Source organism: Solanum verrucosum, unplaced genomic scaffold (genome assembly GCF_900185275.1).
Source record: "Solanum verrucosum unplaced genomic scaffold, falcon-dt-bn FXZP01000177.1, whole genome shotgun sequence".
Lineage (NCBI taxonomy): Eukaryota > Viridiplantae > Streptophyta > Magnoliopsida > Solanales > Solanaceae > Solanum > Solanum verrucosum.
The window spans coordinates 1,823,979-1,843,610 of NW_026020401.1; the positions used below are offsets into that span (position 1 = coordinate 1,823,979).

Sequence of the window (19,632 nt, forward strand, 5' to 3'; positions counted from 1 at the left end):
AATTTGAGAAAGACGATTTCCAAAAAAATTATGTAGGAGGAATAGATTATAAGTTAGCATATTTTGTGTTCGAGAAATATGTAAAATATTGATTATATTCAAAAGAACTTATCAGTTTTCATATATTCTCTCAAGTGATAGCTATTTTCGAGGATATCGTTATCTTCTTTTGTAATATTTACACCGTATTCTTTGCATATGATAAGATATGAATTCTTGACCAAACATTATGTAAAGCTCGTTCCAAAGATTTACGATTTGCTAACGCTTCAACGATTATGACATTCCTTACCAATTGAATAAGAGTGTCAAACACATAAAGCAAATGTCCATAATTATCCATAACCGTCATTTCAGTGCTTACCATTTCTCTCTCCATATGTACATACAATAATACAAGTCAAGATTGATGTAGTCGGTAAAGCATCATCATATTCATGTAAATCAAATAAAACTTTATTAACTATGGCATTAGGTTCATACATATCACCGCTAAAATTTAACAAAATTTTAGCTTTACCCATTTTCCATATAAAAAACACTTAACCTCATTAGTTTAATAATTGAGATATTGACATGTATTGCAAAATAAATCATTCCACCATATTGCAAAATCAATATTTTTATATAAATTTGGTCATTTGCTAGGAGTCAACGTAACCTCCACAGTAATTGAGCTTTTAGACAACTAAAAAAGATATGCTCAATCAATTATGTTGCTAAACTACGCACCTTGCAAACATCACACATATGACTCAATCTCTTAGAAATATTCACATTAACAGGTAAGACATTAAAAATGCATTTTTCGAGGAAATATTTATATTTATTTTTATTTCATTGACCACAAAAACTTCCAATTATTTTTTGTACATTCAATTGGCTTTAGGCCTATGAATAGTAGTGTCAATACAATTAGCAAAATCATTTGCCAGATGATAATCAGGTCGGACCTCATACTTATTCGAATTAGCATAATGCCAATTTTTTTATCTGAAGTTCTAATAATAGAAATTGAGATGGATAAAATCGAATTGATATAACTAGAATCAAAGTATTTATAAATCTCTTGAATACTTCATATATGATTATGTTGATCTATAAGAAACATTGACCTTTCAACTGTAAATTTTCTTGTGGTTGTCCTAAAAAATGTTTAAAACCATTTGAATTAGGAATTCATGAATCAGTCAAAATCTTAACATATTTTCCATTTCCAACTCACCATCTAACTATTTGTATTAATAAATCTCTTTCCAAATAATGCTCTTCCAAATTCAAGAACTCGAGGAAGGACATCCAATATTAAGGAAAGAAGTATTTTGAAAATATTTATTTTTTAGCATCTTGTGAAGTAAAGGAATCTTCTTGAGTTAAAAATTGTAAATCTCGAAAGCTAGGACCTCCTTTAGATTTTGCCTCACGAAGCTTTTGTCATTTTTCATAATGTATTTTCCTTTTTCCTCATTTTGTCCCCACCAAAAATCCAAGAAAATAGTAGTGATCTCTTCACACAAGTTATTAGGAAATCAATAACCCAAATCGGAAAAGTGTTATTAATTTATCGATAATGGATTATTGATTTAGCAGTTTCTATAATAATTTTATTTTTATTTTATATTGAGATATCGGTTCTTAATAGTTTGATGTTTTTTCTAAATGGATTAACTAATAAACCAAGGGTAAATTAATAAATTATAGCTATACCATTCAATATGTAGATTCTTTAACATTTTTAGTTTCATACTTTCATTTCTGATTGTCTCAAATTCTCGAATATTCTACAAGATGTCAGTATTTGTTTTTGAGGAAGTTGCAACATGTCAATTAAGGTGCAAGACTTGTTTGATTTGTCTCCTCGTTTTCAAGTGATTTATTTATACAAAATCTTGACGGGTAACTAGATAACCAAATCGATAATAATCAATAACCGTTATCTTAATGGTTCTATAATAATTTTTATGTTTACAAATCAATAACCTATAAACTCCAAAATCAAACCGAAACAACCGATACACAAACCTAGATATATAAGGGACAATTTAGAGTCAATATCCAAACTCAAGGGACTATTGTTGGCTTTTTTCAACCTAAAAAGGCATTTACTATAAACTCATAACCAAAAGAGGCAAAAGACACATGTCATTATATTGTATAGTCCTCCTCTGTAAATTCGTCTCTTAACCGGCAACCCCCCTGTCGCTGTTCCTTTTACGGTAGAACTCCATTTTCCCCTTCAATTTGAGAAGAAATATTCCAAAAGAATTATACCTTATCGCCGATTACCCCACTTCCTTTACTTCTCCTCATACACTTCACTGTAGAGTTGCGATCCGTTTTTCAGCTACTACTCCTTGAGTCTTTGACTGACTGAACCTTCGGAAAATGGCGTCAACGGATGGGCTGATGCCAATAACCAGAGCTTTCTTGTCTTCTTATTATGATAAATACCCATTTTCCCCTCTTTCTCAAGATGTATCGCGTCTTACTGATGAAATTCATTCCATGGCTAAGAATCTGCAGAAAGATGCTCCTTTAACAGAAGGTAATTAAACTTGTTCGTCAAATTTAGACTATGGTTATGCTTTCCTTGCTTGCGCATTTCTTTACTCAGTTGATCTTTCCGGAAATTTGCTTTACTGATTATGGTTTCTCACATTCATTATTGTCGATTACTTGGTTTTGTTTAAGTGGGTTTGTATTAGGTCCTTGTAGTTTTCTTGTTTTGAGTTTACAAAAATCTCTCTGGCTAACTATACAAATTATCTAAGCCAGAACTGGTAAGTTACTATAAAGTCCTGAAGTTGTTGTTCTATGGCTTTTGAGTTTATGCAGACTATTTACAACTATGAATATCAACCTCATAAGAAAATTAGCCTAAAAGTGTTGATGCAATAGGTAAAAGGAGGTTTTGGATACATCTCAGGTGGGACAGTTTTGTGGTCCCCTTAATTGAATTGCATAGATAGAGTTCAATGCCCAAGGATGTAGTGTACTTTTAGGACGACACTGTGTCATAGAACCCATTTGTTCCTCGGTTTGGGGTGGCTGGAACATGTTATAATATGAACTAAAGGAGAGAAATGGAAGATTCAGAGAAGAAATCCCAAGAGAACACAGAGCTATTCATTTAGGATTGGATAATATTTCTATAGTACTAATTTTCAAAAAAGATTGGATAATATTTCTACAAGGCAGTTAACTCTGAAGAATATTATCCCCTAAAAGATAAAGAGAACTGTGCTTGTTGCATTTACTAATCATAAAGTGATGCATGTCAAGCTTCATTCATGTGGGTCAGCTGTCCTAGTTCTAAGAATATGTGGTTCTGACCCTGTTGGTGGAAGGATCGGATGGTCAATTAAGAATCCGACTGGATGCTGCAATGTTAAAGTGGCCCCTGGGACATGACATACTATATTTGTTTGTTTAAGTTTCAGTTCTCTTTTACTAATTCTCTCAGTAATTTTCTTAGTATGTTCCGGATGACCTTTTTTTGATAACCGTGGAGTTTGGGCCAGCTTGCATGCACCTCGACAATTCCATTGGTGTTCCGAATAATTAGTTATGGAGGATCCGTTTGAATTTCCCCCCCTGATTAGTGTTGACTGCTTTCTGATCCAGCAGATACTGAAGTTATTACGAGATTACGTTAATGCAAGCAGACTTGTATTTTGTTTTCAGTTGGTGAGCTCCACTTGTGAGGCAACTCACATTTGATTTGTTTTGAATTGATAGGAGAAAGTTCATTAGTCCTTGAAGCGGAGAGTCACCCTCCTCACAAAGTTGACGAGAATTTGTGGAAGAACCGAGAACAACTTGAAGAAATACTTTTCCTATTGGAAAGCTCCAATTGGCCACCAGCGGTGAGAACCTCAATTTTCGGAGCTCAAGTTTTAGCTTTTCTTTGAGACCTCAGTTGACTTCCAGTAATGTCATTTGGTTTTGGATTAGTTCTAACCTCTATGTCTCCAGGCTTGCTTGATTTTAACAGAAATGCTTTTGGTGTACTCACTAGTATTCCTCACACAGGGTTGAGCAAATATCACAAAATTTCTGAATTGTCTCAAATTAATAGAGAGTTGTTTTTCTTCTCTGTTATTCTTCAGCTTCAATGGCAGTCAACCACTGAAGATGTTGAACTTGTTTCTGTTCTTGGACGGCTAGGAGAAAAATTCCAAAGTACATTGAAGAGTTTGCAAACTTTCCAGTCAAAGAATTCCGAGTTTGTATTCAACACTGGTTGGTCCTTCTATGCTTCTGAATTGTTAAGCTGTAGCCAGTTTATGAAGTATATTCAGATCTTTTAGTTTAATTGCTTTTATTCTGATTATGTTAGTTTATAACTTTATATCCCATCATCACTCTATGTTCATGATAACTAAGTAAAAGAGTGTCATCACCTGAGTGCTCTTTGTAGAACCGGACTGAGCTGACACATCTTGTTTGCTGTAAAGTCAAATTCCGTTAGTCCATTATATTAAGAGGAGTCAAATGTAGGATGAGTGGTCACAACTTCTAGGGTTCAGTAAAATAGGTACGCTGATGAAAAGGGTAAGAAATATTTGGTATGTCTTACGTTGGTGGATTTATACCTTAGGAGTGCTTTAAGTGTAAAAGGGATTTATACAAAACATTAGATGATTTGTTCTGTTTGTATAAGTCTTGGTGCCTGGAGTTATTTGCTACCTACGCTGGTCGGAGGTAGCATATACCTCGTGAAATAGGCGAGGTGCATGCAAGCTGGCCTGAACACCACTACATAAAAAGAGGGCACTCTATCTACAATCAAAGCCCAATCTAAGCCCACAATGACACATCCAACCCCATACAATTTGAAATCAAATCAAAGAAACCAAGAGTCCTATGCCACCTAATGCTAATTGGCAACCAATCCCAAAGGTATAACTGAAAAAAACAATACCCAAGAGTCCAAAAACCCAAAGCCAGAAGACACAAACTAAGCCAAGTCAATATGAATAATAGTTTATGAGAGGAGCTTAAGAGGATATTGTCACAACTATTAACACTACCTTATGCTGTTCAAAGGCTGCTAATACAGAGCATATCGTCAAATTTTGAAAAATGAGAACTTTGTGAAGTTAGAAGAAGATCGCGATGAAGAGTGGGAGACCAAAAATTAAGATAATTGACGTGGTACCATAGAGGCATAGACCATGCAAAGAGAGAAACTCTCCTTAGTCCCTCCTCTATAGAATTTGGATATACAGTATATCATTTCAAAGTTCACACTACTTATCCAAGAAAAAAAGTAATTCAAAGTGTGTCTCACAAACTAGTTTAATTCGATTATACCCACTAATGTAAGTCTTATTACTAAGAGAAAAGTAGAGCGGATATGAATTTAGACTAGTGGGGAATGGAATAATGTTTGCCTTATAAAGTTGTATATGCTTGGTCGAAATTATGTCTGAAAGATGAATGTTTCTAGAGTTTAGTAGGAGATGAAGTATTACGCTGGGTGTCAAGAGGGGGAACAGATAGTAGATGGTGTTCTTGAAGATATATTTGTTAGGAGATTCGACAGATGATTAGTTCGTGCAGATGACGTTAAATGGGTTGTCCGAGCATGATGTATGATAGCTTGTTGAATGTTTTAGAGTAGGTGATGTTTTGAATTTATTCAGTCAATCAAATTTGGGGCCTATCGAGTTTTAAGCAGGGTAATTGATGGGTTAAGGATTCCCTTTTTTCTGGATTTGGTAGGCTGTCAGTGTGAAACTGTGAATATACAAGTTTGAAAAGAAAGATGAATTTTCATAGTGGACTTAGTCGGCATCCGAACACCTTTGGTGTCTGAATCTTTTCAAGCAGATAGGTGTTTTATATGTCATAAAAAAAATAGATAGGTGTTTTATGTGGTTGATTTTGAATATCAATGAGTTCAGCTACCACATCAACAGTGAAGTTTATGTCAAGTGTTGTAGCAAGATTTTGGCATTTAATTATTGGAGATGGTGATTTAGTTATCAATTTCTTTTACTGGAGATGGTGATTTTTGTTACAAATTGTGATGGTCCTGATGACTTATCTACTGAACATGACGCAATTGCTGCCACTGTTTCTCTTCAGAAATAGCCCCTCAACTCATATTTGCCATTTCCCAGTATTTCTGCTCGCTGCCACACACCAAAATTCAATTATTCATACTTCTAATAGATTGAAAAGATCCACGAAGTCCATATATCCCTGCCTCTAGGCTATAAACTGGAAGGACGAAAAGAGAAAATAGGCCTAAGATGTCTTGAAAGTAATAACTGTTTCAGTCTTGCTATGTGTACTGCCAGTCCTACTCGCACTCTCTTCAACCAAATTGTTTCCTCTTCAACTATTTTCACTCTTAACTGGTATAATGTTTAAATTCTTTAAAACTCATTATTGCAATTATCTTCTGCAGTTCCAACTTTTCGTAGTCCATTATCTTCAGTTTCTCATCCAATCCACCATTAGAGGTTTATTCCTTTGTTTGAAATGAAACTACTATACGCTTGATTGAGTTGTCTGCCCATCAAGCTTATACCTTTGAAAGCTATATCTAAGTTCCTTGTTTTCAGGCTTCAAATATCACCATATACACTACCCAACATGCAAGGGAAGAAATCGAGGAAATTTTGGAACTAAATGTACTTTTGCCCAAGTTATGGGAACTTTTTTTGTACATTTTTGGAGCAAATGTAGTATTGCGGTCATCTATGGTGACTGATTGCTCTTACTTATTTCTTAGAGAAAGGGGTTGCTCTAAGTACAAGAACGTGTTTTGGTATGATATTTTTTTCTACTTTGTATTTATGTCATGTGCAGACTATTTTCCCCCATGTTGACAAAATATTTATGTTATCAGAAAAAAAGTGTACTTATTATGATGATATGATTTGAGCTTAAATGAAGAAATGAAGATTCATATAGCCGACCCCAACCTATTTGGGACTGAGGCGTTGTAGTAGTTGGTATCAGGAAAAGTATACTACCCTAAATTAGGTGCCCTTGCATGTATCATCAACTACTAGAGAATGTGCTTACTAGAATCTCCAACAAAGGCATGCACTCAGCTAAATGGCAAGTTGAAGAGCTGTGCAGTATATCTCAGCAAATCACTATTGCTTTACATGTTTTAAGGGCATAGATAATATTCTAGATTCTTTTATTCTTTTGTAGTGATGACCTACATGCCACAAGATTTTCGTGGTACACTAATAAGGCAACAGAGGGAGCGTTCTGAGAGAAATAAGCAGGCTGAAGTTGATGCTCTAATCAATTCTGGTGGAAGTATTCGTGATCAATATGCTCTGCTATGGAATCAACAAATGGAACGGCAAGTATTGTTTTATCATTCTCTTCGTGATGGTACATCCAGTATATAATTTGATTCTGACTCATGCCGAGATACTTTCACACAGGAGACGGCAACTGGCTCAACTGGGTTCTGCTACCGGTGTCTATAAGACACTGGTGAAGTATTTAGTTGGAGTGCCACAGGTATGTCACAATGCATATAGTAGAAAATAATGGGTTTATAACTTTGCCTAGCAAGTACTTGTTAATGTTTATAAACTAGGCCTATATGTTTCTTTGCATTAACCTTTTGTATAGAGCAATCATCTAATGGATGCCAAATTACCCATTTTGAAGCTCTATTCTTCAATTAAGTAGTTCAATTCAATCTAAATTCATGCCAGGGATAGTACATTGATTTTCTGGTCTTCAGTAAAACTATTTACGTGCAATTTATCTTGCAGGTTCTGTTGGATTTTGTTCAGAAAATAAACGATGATGATGGGTATTATTTTCGCTGCATTAATCTTATTTATTCTTTTTCTATTTGATTGCATTCTTTATTTTGCTCATTTTTCAAGGGTTGGGTTACCCAATAGTGATCCTGCTGCTGCTTTTTGATAAATGTCTACCTCTAGGCCAATGGAAGAGCAGCGACAACGTTATGGTCCACCTTTGTACAGCCTCACAAAAATGGTGCTCAACATTCGACTTTTTCTTTCTCTGCTTTGGCGACGCTTTGAAGCTGGAAAACTGTAAGACTTTAGACGTATTGTACTTTCAAATGATTGAATTGAGAAGCATTTGGTTATTTCTTTTAATGTCTGCATCCTTGCTCCACAGTTATAGCATTTTTTTCACCTGAACCTTCTAGTTGTTTCAATTTGGGCAGGTCAAGGAGTCAAATTACGGTCTTGGAAGAAGCAGTAGATATCTACACATCTGAGTTCCAAAGATTCATCACATTCATTCGGTACTTTATGCTTCTGTAACTGTCATTTCTAATCTTTCTCTTGTCCCTACTCATGTCATTCAATATAGATTAGCCTAATTTCCTCTGTGTTTAGTTATTGCTCTATTATGTATTTCATAATATGATATCTTTATCTCACGGTCAATAAGATAAAACATTCAAGTCGCTTCATGGATGGTATTCATGTCATTGTAGGCAACTTAGACCATGTGTTGAAGCTTTGACAGAAGAAAAATGAAGGGAATCTTTTACAATGTTCTCCTCTTTCTTTGTTTTGTTTTAAAGTGGTGGAAGGAAATATAAGAGGGAAATCTTTCTTACCTTTGTGTTTTACAATTTAGTCCAGTGTTATTAAAAGCAAAAAGCGCACAAAAGCTCTTAGCCTGAATTGCCTTAGCCTTATGGAAAGAAAGAAATACTAGATGTTTTGAGGATAAGAGCAACAACCTGGAGAAGATCAGAATGAATAGCCTTAGCCTTTTGTATTTTTGGTAGCTCCCCGACTCTTAATTAACAATGTAAAGGAAAGCTGACCTTTTGCTACTAAGCTTTTGTAACTATTATGCATCTACTTGATGCCAGCAATAGAACTAATTACTTCATAAGACAAAAAGGCTATGAGGGGGGATATGGGACTTTTTGTTGATTTCATATGCAATTTGTAATCTCTCTAGGGGTAGTTGATATGCTTTGATGAGATTGTAAGTGACCTATGCTCATCATTTTCTGATGATGAGACTTTTGTGAATACACAGTTACCCTTATCTCAAAAAGCACAAAAAAACTCTAAGGTTTGTTGGGGCTTTAAGCGCAAATAAAGCATGGGTTTTGTGAAAAAAGGTGCAAAGGGAGGAAAAAATACAAATAGATATGTTTAGTCCAAGACTTGATAATTTATAAGCATGAACGGCAAATATATGAACAAAGAAATAGAAAAATAATTACGATAAAGTAAAATATCAATTGTTTAGTGTCCAATCTTCAAAAGAGGTTCATTGGCAAGGAAAAGTATGTCTTAGAACCTTGATGATGACACTGAAGCGGGCATTAAGCGAGGTGAAGCGCTTAACACGTTTTGAGCCTCGCTTCAGGGCTTAAGCACGCACACCTTTCATAACACTGATTTAGTCTAAGAGAGGAACTTTTTTCTTTTGAAATTATAACATATTTGTAATGAAACCAGGCCAAAGTTACAACACAAAAATTTGTTAGATAACTATAGAGACTCTTTGAACTGTACGAGAGTCTCTGCCAATTATATACTCTTGTTTACACCACAAATGCAAAAGCAGAATACAATTAAGCTTTATCTTCTGGATAGGATTCCTTTCATCTCAAAACATCTTGAATTTCTTTCCTTTTGGATAGTCCACCATCTGCAGCCTGGGATCATACTCCAACTGCTTTTTTGAGCTTTTGTTCCTTGTTACCTACTCCAGTTAGATAGCATATCTAATGTATTCATTGGCATTGTCCAGCTCAAACCAACCATTGCTAGAAATGTATCCCACTGTTGAGAAGTCACCTTACAACGCAAAAAAAGATGACTATTTGTTTCTGCATTTCTTCCACATAGATGGCAGCTAGAGGAAAGGTGTATTCCCCTTCTCTTCAATCTTGTCTTGCGTCAAGCGAGCCTTCTTAACTACCAACCAAACAAAACATGCCACTTTGTATGGTATCTTGGCCTTCCATAATTGCTTCCAGGGCCATTGCACACTAAGATTATTGTTATGGTTCCTCGTATGATATGTTGTCTTGACTAAAAATGCTCCTGAACTGTCTCTCAATTGCCGTTATCTATCTTGCTCTAGTGAGACTCCATTGCATAGATTGAGAGTGTTGAGGAGTCGTATGAATCTGTCCATCTCCCAATTATTTAAGAGCCTTCTGAAACTGAGGTCCCAACCTTGATTATTCCAGACTTCAGTAATATTAGCTCTTTGTTGTTGATTCAGTAAGAAAACATCTGGGTATAGAAGTCTGAGGGGGCCAGATCCTTACCAGTTGTCTTCCCAAAGAGAAATTTTGTGACCATCCAATATTGTTGCTGAAAATCTGCCATAGATTTCTAATAGTTTTCCAGACACTGACCCCAAATACAGTGTTAACTGTTTTGATCTTCCATGCATGATCTTCTCCATACTTCTCTTTAATCACCCTCTTCGAGAGTGATTTGTTTTCATTTGAATATCTCCATAGCCACTCCATGAGCAAACTTTGATTTTGCTTCCTTAGATTCTTTATACCAAGCCGCCCTTGTTGTTTGTTGAGTGTCAGCATTTTCCATTTGACAAGATGGATTCCTCTTTTATCCTTGTTTCCTTGCCACAAAAAATTGCTTCTCAACATATCCATTCTTTTCAACCTAAAGGGGAAAAGGGAAAAGAGACATCATGTAGGTAGGTAGAGCATCTAGGACACTGTTTATGAGAATTAGCCTGCCACCTAAAGAAAGATACTGGCTCTTCCATCCGGTAAGTTTCTTTTCACATTTCTTTAAAACCCCATTTCAAATGTCTATGAATCTGCTATAATCACTGATCTGTTCCCCCCTTGTAATGCAATAAAACTGGAAAGTAATCCCAACAGACGCGATCTCAATAAATTATGTCGAAATCACTGATCTACGAAGCTTTGATCAACGAAATCAGCACAGGGAGACGGTCAAAATTCCCATGCAATTCGACATCATCCATCCCACAGCAGACACAATCTCAATTCCCGAGGTAATTCATCCCCCGAACTGCCCGACCTCAGAAATAGTGTCGAAGTTTTCCATTCTACCTGTTTGGTTTTTCCCTCTGAAAGGGGCAGTATACAAGGAGATCCACTATCCCCCTTCCTATTCATTATTGCAATGGAAGGCCTGAGCAGCATGGTGAGAACAATTTTCCAAAACAACTGGTTGAGGAGTTTCAAGTTGAATGATGGGGAGGAGCTGGTGACAGACCTCCAGTACATCAGAGTGATGCTAGTGGTCTTTGAAGCTGTTTCTGGCTTGAAAGTATATTGGAGAAAGAGTAACATATCTCCCATCAAAGAAGTGAGTAGTATTCAGACCTTGGCTGGCATGTTAGGGTGTAGGGTGGACAAATTACCTACTGTCTACTTAGGTATGCCCCTAGGAAACAGGCACAAAGATGTGGAGATCTGGAACAGTATTGTAGAGAAGACAATGAAGAGGTTATCCCAGTGGAAAACACAATATCTATCATTAGGGGGAAGGGTTACTCTAATCAACTGTCTTTGACTCACTGCCCACCTATGTGATGTCCTTGTTCTCTATGCCTTCCAGTGTGGCAAAGAAGCTTGACAGACTCGGAAGGTTTCTTTTTATGTGTGGAAAGGCAACAAGGGTAAACATGTATGCCAAAATGTGTAGATATTGACTCACATCACAAGAGGACCATTTGTTATTGAATTTGAGGGTGTAGTAAGTAAGATAATTTGGTACTTGTTTAACTGGATTTACCAAACTCTTGCAGAGACGTATTTGCAAATTCCCCTTTCTTTATTACTGCAGAAGAAGCTGGTACATTAGAAGCCAGGTATCCAGAATTCCTCTCTATGGTGGCTTCACGTACATTTTGTTATTGTTGGACTAAATGTAAGACAATAATTGATATGATTTTCACAACTTGATCTAGAGCTTTCTTTTGGTTTCCAAATGCAGAAAAAGTGATGAGTACAAGGAAGTGAGTGTTCCAGCAGGAAAAACTCATGAGGTTTGTTTTTGCTTTGGGAGGATTGCTTTCTCTTATATCATGTGTCTTCTTATATTGGTGTTGCTAGTTTTGTAACTCTTAAGCAAGTCATGTGTATCTGTAGGTGTGTGTGTATATGTATATATTTATATAGTCGCTTAGTACATCTGTTCCACGTGTATTTTATGTTGATATTTTTGTACCAAATCTGATAAAAATTTAACTGAATACATATTCAAATAACTTACTTTGAGTTGTAATGGGACTAAATTAGTTTGTGAGATAATTTTTGTAATTAGTTACTTCTGTTTCATGAGGTATAAAAATGGTACTCACTCCATCCCATTTTATATGAGTTAAGTTTGACTTGATACAGAGTTTAAGAAAGACTTTTGAAACTTGTGGTCTAAAATAAGCGATGGATGGATGTTTGTGTGACTATAAATCATTTCATTAAGGTGGGCATTTTAAAGTTAAATTGTTACTTAATATAGAAATGTGATTCTTTTTGGGACGGACTTTTGGGATAGAGGGAGTATGTATTTGTATCTCACCTAATAATTCTTTGTGATGATGTTCTTGGATATTTCCTTTTTGGTTTATGTAGTCATATGGTCAGAACTCCAAATCTTGTCTAAAATTTTGAAAATGATGTTGACTTGGTCAATTTTCAAAGGGAATTTGCACTTGTAGTTCCTCAAATATCGGAAATTTCCGACTATGGTTCTTGTGATATTTGCCTAAACACATTCAATCTTCAATTAATTGAAATTTACACTTCTGATTCGTTTTCTTGTGAATCTTCACAATTTACTGAATTATTAACAGCCATATCATTTAATTACCCTTTTGTCATGTTAAATCTAACGGTAATATAACATTTAAAAGGGAATTTACATAAGTTGCACCTAAACTTGTGAAAAGTCATTTACACACCTAAACTTTGAGAGACCCCTTACTCCCTTATTTTTTGCCTGAACTGGAAATAATACCACCTCGTTGAAGGAGTCCCAGAGCTATCTTTGGTGGTATTTTACACGCACCTGACACATATATAATACCCAATTATTTTAATTTATTTTGAACTTGTTAGAACCTTCTTCCTTCTTTTCTTCTCTATTACTAGCTTCGTCATTTCTCCTCCTTTATCTATATATCTCACATGAAATACGAGGTTCTCCACAAACATTTGATCTTTCAAGAACCAAGAGCTAGTTTAGAAAGCTACGTAGAAAAATGGTTGTGGGTTGGGAAAAAAGATGGAACTTGAAGGACTACTTTGTTTGTCTAAGATTGTTAATAAGTTCTGTAACTAAGAACAAATGTTTTCCTTCTTTTCTTCTTCTTCCTTTTTTCTCTTTATTCTTCAATTTGATGAATTGGAGGGGGCGGCATTTGCTTTTCAAAAATAGACTTCGAATTTTGAAAGTGAAATTTTCATGTGTAGGTAGTAGGAAAGAGTTGGATGATTAACCAAGGACAAAAATGGAAATTGGAGGCAGATTCATGGAATTACATAGTGCTAGTGAATGGATCTGTTGGTCTTGGGATGCTATGGGGTCTAGTAATTGAATGTTAATTGGACACTTAAGCTAAAAAAGGAATTATATATGAGTGAAAGCTGAAGGAGATGTCGGGAATGGAAATCAATAAAGAATATAAGTAAGGCAGAGGAAATGATGGAAAAGAGAGTGGTGGAATGGAGGAGAACGGGGAGGTGGGGTGGTGGCGGGCGGGTTTGGTGAAATTGAAGAGAGAGAAAGAGAAAGAGAAAGAGAAAGAAGAAAAATAAAAAAGGAAAAGGGAATAAGCAAAGAAAACATAAAAAAAGAAAGAGATTTTTAATGTTAAATGTAATTAATTATATAATGTCCAATTGGATAGTGACACCTGAATAATTTAGTTTTTAGGTTAATTTTTCCTCTCACGTGCTTCCAACAAAGTGATCTCTGCCAAATCATCACTTGAAAGGTAATTAGTTCCACTGCGAACAAGAATAGGGGATAAGATTCCGCCCACAAAGTTTTGGTGCGCAAATGACTTTTTTGGTCAAGATTGAGGCATAACTTATGTATTTTCCCCTTTTAAAATAGTCTAAATATAACATATTTACTCCATTAAGGCTATGCAGTTTGGATCCTCCAAAAATGCTGCTGCACCGATGTCGTATCCTCCAAAAATGCAAGATGTACCCGAATTCTAAATCCTATGTGATGATGAATTCTAGCTCTAGATTTGAGAAAAATACTATAAAGGGACAAAAACAGACATTTTAATTAATTGAAGGTTAAATGTGCTTAATATCATGTATCAAAAAACGAAAATAAGAATTTACCAATAATTGAGGGACCAAAAGTTTTGTTATCCCATTTCCGAAGTTAAGATTATTATCAATGACTAAATCTCGTAAACAATGGTTAGTATTCTTTTTTTTCCATGAATAGTTTGGATTCTTTTGTCATGGAACTGCTGAATTTGTTAAGCTTGTTTTTGTGATTTTCTAAATGGAAAATAATGCTTTATTTGCATTTTGTGTCCACACATGCATCAATATGATTGCTTCACAGTGTTGTTAATATTATTTGTTCTCTACTATTTCAAGACTCCTTCCCTCCTAAATTTTGGGTTGGAGTTCTTCACTCTGTAATCATATTTTAAATATTCATACTCCTAAACTTCAATTGGAACTCCTTTTGATCTTCTTTTTGGCAAATTAGCTAGCTACCTATGACAATTCAAGGGTGTTTGGAGCTCTTGGTATCCAAATCTTAGTGATTGTTTCTTCTCATAAATCAAGTACAAGATCTATATATTGGTGTTGGTGTTTCAATTCAACAATGTTTAGATTTTATGTTGCAATGCCTGTTCCCCTTAGGTTTTGGTTAGAGATGGGGATGGGAGAATTGCATAGCAAAATACATTGTCTATTCGTCTCTGAAAGACCTGGTTCCTGAAAGTTTGTACTTTAGAGATTCATTTGGGGTAGTTAAAACTGTGTACAGTTGATTGATATATCTGTTATGTCAATGTTATTTTAGGTATCACTGACAGTTGATGCCATAAATTCATACATTGCGTGGGATTTCTCTTTGGTTCAAGGCAGAGTGGATATGGTAATATCCTTTTATCTTCCTATAGATGTGCCTATTTGGGTATATGGTTTGCATGTTCTCTTGAAACAGCTTCCCTTCTTGTTTTGATTAATTTTTTTGCTTTATACTGTCAGCTTTAGATTCGTGTCCATTTGTCAGAAGTTGATGTCCAACTTATGTCCTGCTTCTATTGGCTATGTCTTTTTTTTTTGACAAGAGAAACCCGCAGCCGCTACCCTTTGGGTGCTTTACCCACTGCAATAGCTCGCAAACCACAAAAGAGAGGTAATCCGCACTAGGCAAGCCCGGTGCGACGAGTCGACCCAGAAGGCAAACCCCTTGCTTTCGCTGGCAAGGAGTTCCGAACTTGAGACCAATATGAAAGTCCCAAGCCAAAACCACTGGGCCACCCCGAAGGGTCTTCTTTTGGCTATGTCTTCGTGGTGTATGGGCTATTGGCTTTCTTTCTATCCAAGAAACATATTCTATTTTTCCAAAACGAAAAATTGATCTCCTCCCAATTTATGTTGTTGGAGGAAACACACAAAAAGTGCCTATTTTTTTGATTAAGTAGTTTTTCATTATTAACAAAACAGGCAAAGAGATGCTTGTTTACGCAGAACAAAAATCCCAATTTTTTTTAGTCATACACAGAAATAAAGTCTATCAAAACGATTAGACTCCCTATCTTTTCCAAATTACACCAGAAGGCAAGATTCCATAAACACTTGAACTCAAGTTGTGGGCACACTCACAAACTCCATTGAAGCACCTCTGATCTCTCCCTCCATAATCTTTGTATGTTTCACTCCCCTCTATAAAGTCCACATAATTCAGGCTGGATTCATGTATTGAATTTTTCCAAAGGATTTTCTATGGTGGTCTTCTTACCCAACTAATATGCGACTCAGACATATCAGTAGTTTCTCTAGTTAGAGGAGTGAAAATTCCAGCAGACATGATCATGTGTGTTCTTTCTCCACATCAGGCTTACACATACCACCTGCTCCACCTTGCTTCCATCTCATACTAGATATTTATTTGGCAGTGACTACTGCATTTGTAATTTGTCTCTTCTTTATCGAAGTATTCTAGGATTCAGGAATCAACTTGCAGAACATTTTTCAACCTCCCTGGCAGCTGTTTGGCAATGAACAATGCCTACCAAACTTATAGGCCTAAAATCTTTGACTTCCATTGCATTAAAAGAAGCATCAAACTTCTTTCAAGTATAAAGTAGACTGTTTCTCGATTGACTTGCAGATTTTCCCAAAGCAAAACTGCATAGTTAAATTTCTCTCTTGTGGAGCATGAAGAAACTATTTCCTTTTCCACTTCACTACCTTTATGTCTTGTTATTTATGTTCTCTTTGTTCCTAGCAACTTTAGCTGCACAAAAGCGGCACCAGTTAAGAGGAAAAAAGGACATCCCGGTGTACTAAGCTCCTGCTATGCGCGGGTCCTGGAAAGGGCGGGACCAGTTGAGAGAATAATGCTAATTATTCTGTCATTTACATTTGGAGAATGTGCTGATAAATCCTTGCATATTAACATAAATTTTGTCATCTTCTGTCAACATCTTTCATATTATCTAGTTTGTACTTGCGCCTATCCGTATGACCTGTGAAGCAATTATCCGGTGGCAGGAAAAAATGATAGAAAATAACTCTCAAATTTCCCAAGAGACTACATGAAGCACCTGTCTTCTTTTATTCCTCTTTTTGTCGTTCCTTTTCTTGTTCATTTTTTGGATCTTTTAATGGATAGGTCATCAAATATGAGGTAAAATCTGAATGAATCATTTTTCATTTCACTTAATCAAAAAATCATTTTTTATTTCAGTAAACTGTCAGATAACACTAGTAGATTTCTGTAACCAAGTCATCTGGGCTTCTTTTGTTGTAACAGGACATTGGCTTTAGCATGGAGTATACAGATCCTTCCGGACAGAAGACGGTATGAAAGTGTATCATCTCGACTTCTTGTCATGTTTTCTCATAAAAGTGTCTGCTGCAATTTTTGGTTTACTAAGATAGCGCCACATGCTTTATTTAATCTTCTTTCTCTTATGATATAACTTCTCCTCTTCTCTTACTCACATTGCTCTGGTTTAATTTTTTTGACTTGTACGCCTGACTCGCAGCAAATCTTACCTTATCGACGATATGGTGCTGACCAAGTGAGTAACTACTTTGCTCCCTTACTATTCTAGTAAGTAAATTTGCAACCTCACCTCCTTAATGCTCATTTCTTCCAGGGGAACTTCTGTACGTGCCTGTCTGGAAACTACAAACTCATATGGGATAATTCTTATTCTACATTTTTCAAGAAGGTGAGTAATACATTGTCGAACCTTATTTTATTGAGGTTATAATTGTCTCCTTTGAGGTATTACGCCCTTTCATGTTGGTATATCCAACAATGGTTGCTTTACGCTGCCTATAGGTTTTCTTGTTTCAGTAGAACTTGGTCTAGTGAAATTAGTAGTTCATATAACTATTCTGTTGTATTCTTCCTTGCTCACGAAATAGGTGCCTGTTAATCTACATTGTCATGAACAATTGATTGCTTTACTGTTTTGTCTAATCGAAAAAGGAACATAACTATCTTAGGGTCATTATTTTGCTTTGATTGGCAACAGGTCTTGCGATACAAGGTGGACTGTATACCTCCAGTTGTAGAACCAGAGCTTTCATCTGATCAAGTAGATGAATGAACAGACGTATTTGTTCAGATTTGTGACTGCTGCTAATTGTCTATGAAGATACATCGTCTCATTTGTTTGTATTCACGGCAGTTTTTTGTTTGTTTGAATTGTAAAAATCCATCCTATGCCTCTTAGTCCCGATGTCATGCTGTAACCGCCTGTTGTATTGATTGGTACCCGGATTTTGATGAAATCTCAGCATTATTGATCCTCATCAGACCTCTAATGTTGATCTTAGATTGAGGTCCATGAATTGGCTATCCTCCTGATTAAGCGAGTAAGATTTTCTAATCGTTTGGTTGCATTTCGAAAGAAAAAGGATTTGCAGTTCAGAGGAACTTTATCAAAGCCTGAAAGCTAGAGATCTGATGCCTGATGAAAGCTACATGAAAATAGATTGTATTTTGAAGAAAATCTAGAAGATTCCTAACGACGTTCCTAGATAACTTCGAGCGTATTGAAGAGTGACCTGAACTGGAAAGCTATATACTTGATCTCTTCCTCACAATAGGTGTCGTAGATAGTCTATCACAGAAAGATGTGTGGCTTATCACTCATTTTTTCGGATGAGAGTTGCTGTAGATGTTGCAGTTCAGAATCGTAGAGCATCGTTGTAACTACCAATTGAGGGGATTTTGACTGCAGTTCTTGATGTGCCTAAAAGATGAACTCCATGAATGGCATAAGAACCATTTTACTAGACTTTACAGGCCCAAGTACCACGTCTAGGACTTGGAGAGACATAAATAAACCATTCAGAAAGGAAGAGAAAAGCTCTTGTGGTCCTTTACATAGAACAATAATAGAGATGTCACCTTAGTGAAGTATTGTTGATTGACCTATGGGCTATGACAGACTAATGAGCAAGCATAATTGGTCAAAGTGTTGTGCCAGGTTAGTGACCACAATAAGGTCATAATGAGAAGTTGAGTAAGGACAAATGTGACCCTTGTCCGCCTTAACACAAAGGGTGCACTAAGAGTCTGTTTGGATTGACTTAAAAGTTGGTCAAACTCACTTGCAACTTGCAAGTTATTTTTAGCTTTTGGAAGTGTTTGACAAATTTTAAAATAAGTTTAAAGTCAAAAGTATGATTCTCCCTACTTTTTTTCTACTTAAAAGTCATTTAAGTTTGACCAAAGATGTTAGCTTAAAAGTAATTTTAAAAGCTATTATTTTTAAGCCAATTCAAACGTGCTCTAATACTAGAGAGAAATAAAATTTGATATCGCTTAACGGATTTTTGAGTCCAAATCTCACTTGAATCCCTCAAACAAGTCCCAAATTGTAAATATGACTTGCAAGATGATATCTATATACTCTTATAGTATCAAACAGTAATTGAACAATTTTTTCACTGAAACACTGTCTCTTTCTCCTTGATGCCATCAAAGTATATATACTCTAGTGGTATCAAGGAGTATCTAAGTAGTGTTTTCACTAAAGCACTATTTCTTCCTCTTTGATACCACCAGAGTATATATATATATATATACTTTAATGGAATCAAGTAGTTAAAAACAGGGTGTATGTAAGTAAAAGGGTAGCCATTTATAAATAGTTTACCTTTTTGGGTTTAAGTGTTTTTTTCCCAATCATTTATTGGATGAATTAATCCAATAAGAAAATAAGCACACTGATGTGGCATAGCTCATTGGAGTATTACTATTCATCTATTTTCTCAAATTTCATTTTTTTTCCTTCATTTTTGTTAAAAAACTCCTACAAAAAAAATACTCTCTTTCCTTATTATTAGAATTTATTGCATTTATTTAAAATAACTTTTCCTTCCAAATGTAACAACTAAGTAAAATTACTCCATTTCCTTGTTAATAACACATAATTTCTCCAATTAAATCA

The 19,632-nt window shown here is 35.6% G+C and overlaps 1 protein-coding gene across 1 annotated transcript; it reads left to right on the forward strand.

The window, feature by feature from the left end:
* Positions 1-2,144: 2,144 nt before the first annotated feature.
* Positions 2,145-17,953, forward strand: LOC125840035 (uncharacterized). Its single transcript, XM_049519020.1, has 15 exons — positions 2,145-2,545; positions 3,739-3,866; positions 4,110-4,242; positions 7,177-7,333; positions 7,419-7,497; positions 7,758-7,798; positions 7,932-8,048; positions 8,186-8,266; positions 11,755-11,817; positions 11,943-11,994; positions 15,012-15,086; positions 16,974-17,021; positions 17,209-17,244; positions 17,323-17,397; positions 17,707-17,953. Exons 1-15 carry the CDS (start codon positions 2,386-2,388, stop codon positions 17,779-17,781), a joined length of 1,320 nt encoding a protein of 439 aa, XP_049374977.1. The 5' UTR covers positions 2,145-2,385; the 3' UTR covers positions 17,782-17,953.
* Positions 17,954-19,632: the final 1,679 nt, after the last annotated feature.

Coding starts and splice junctions, on each gene's coding strand:
- LOC125840035 (XM_049519020.1), top strand. CDS start 2,386: ATGGCGTCAACGGATGGGCTGATGCCAATAACCAGAGCTTTCTTGTCT. Junction 7,334..7,418: donor TGGAATCAACAAATGGAACG/GCAAGTATTGTT, acceptor ACTTTCACACAG/GAGACGGCAACTGGCTCAAC. Junction 7,498..7,757: donor ATTTAGTTGGAGTGCCACAG/GTATGTCACAAT, acceptor TTTATCTTGCAG/GTTCTGTTGGATTTTGTTCA.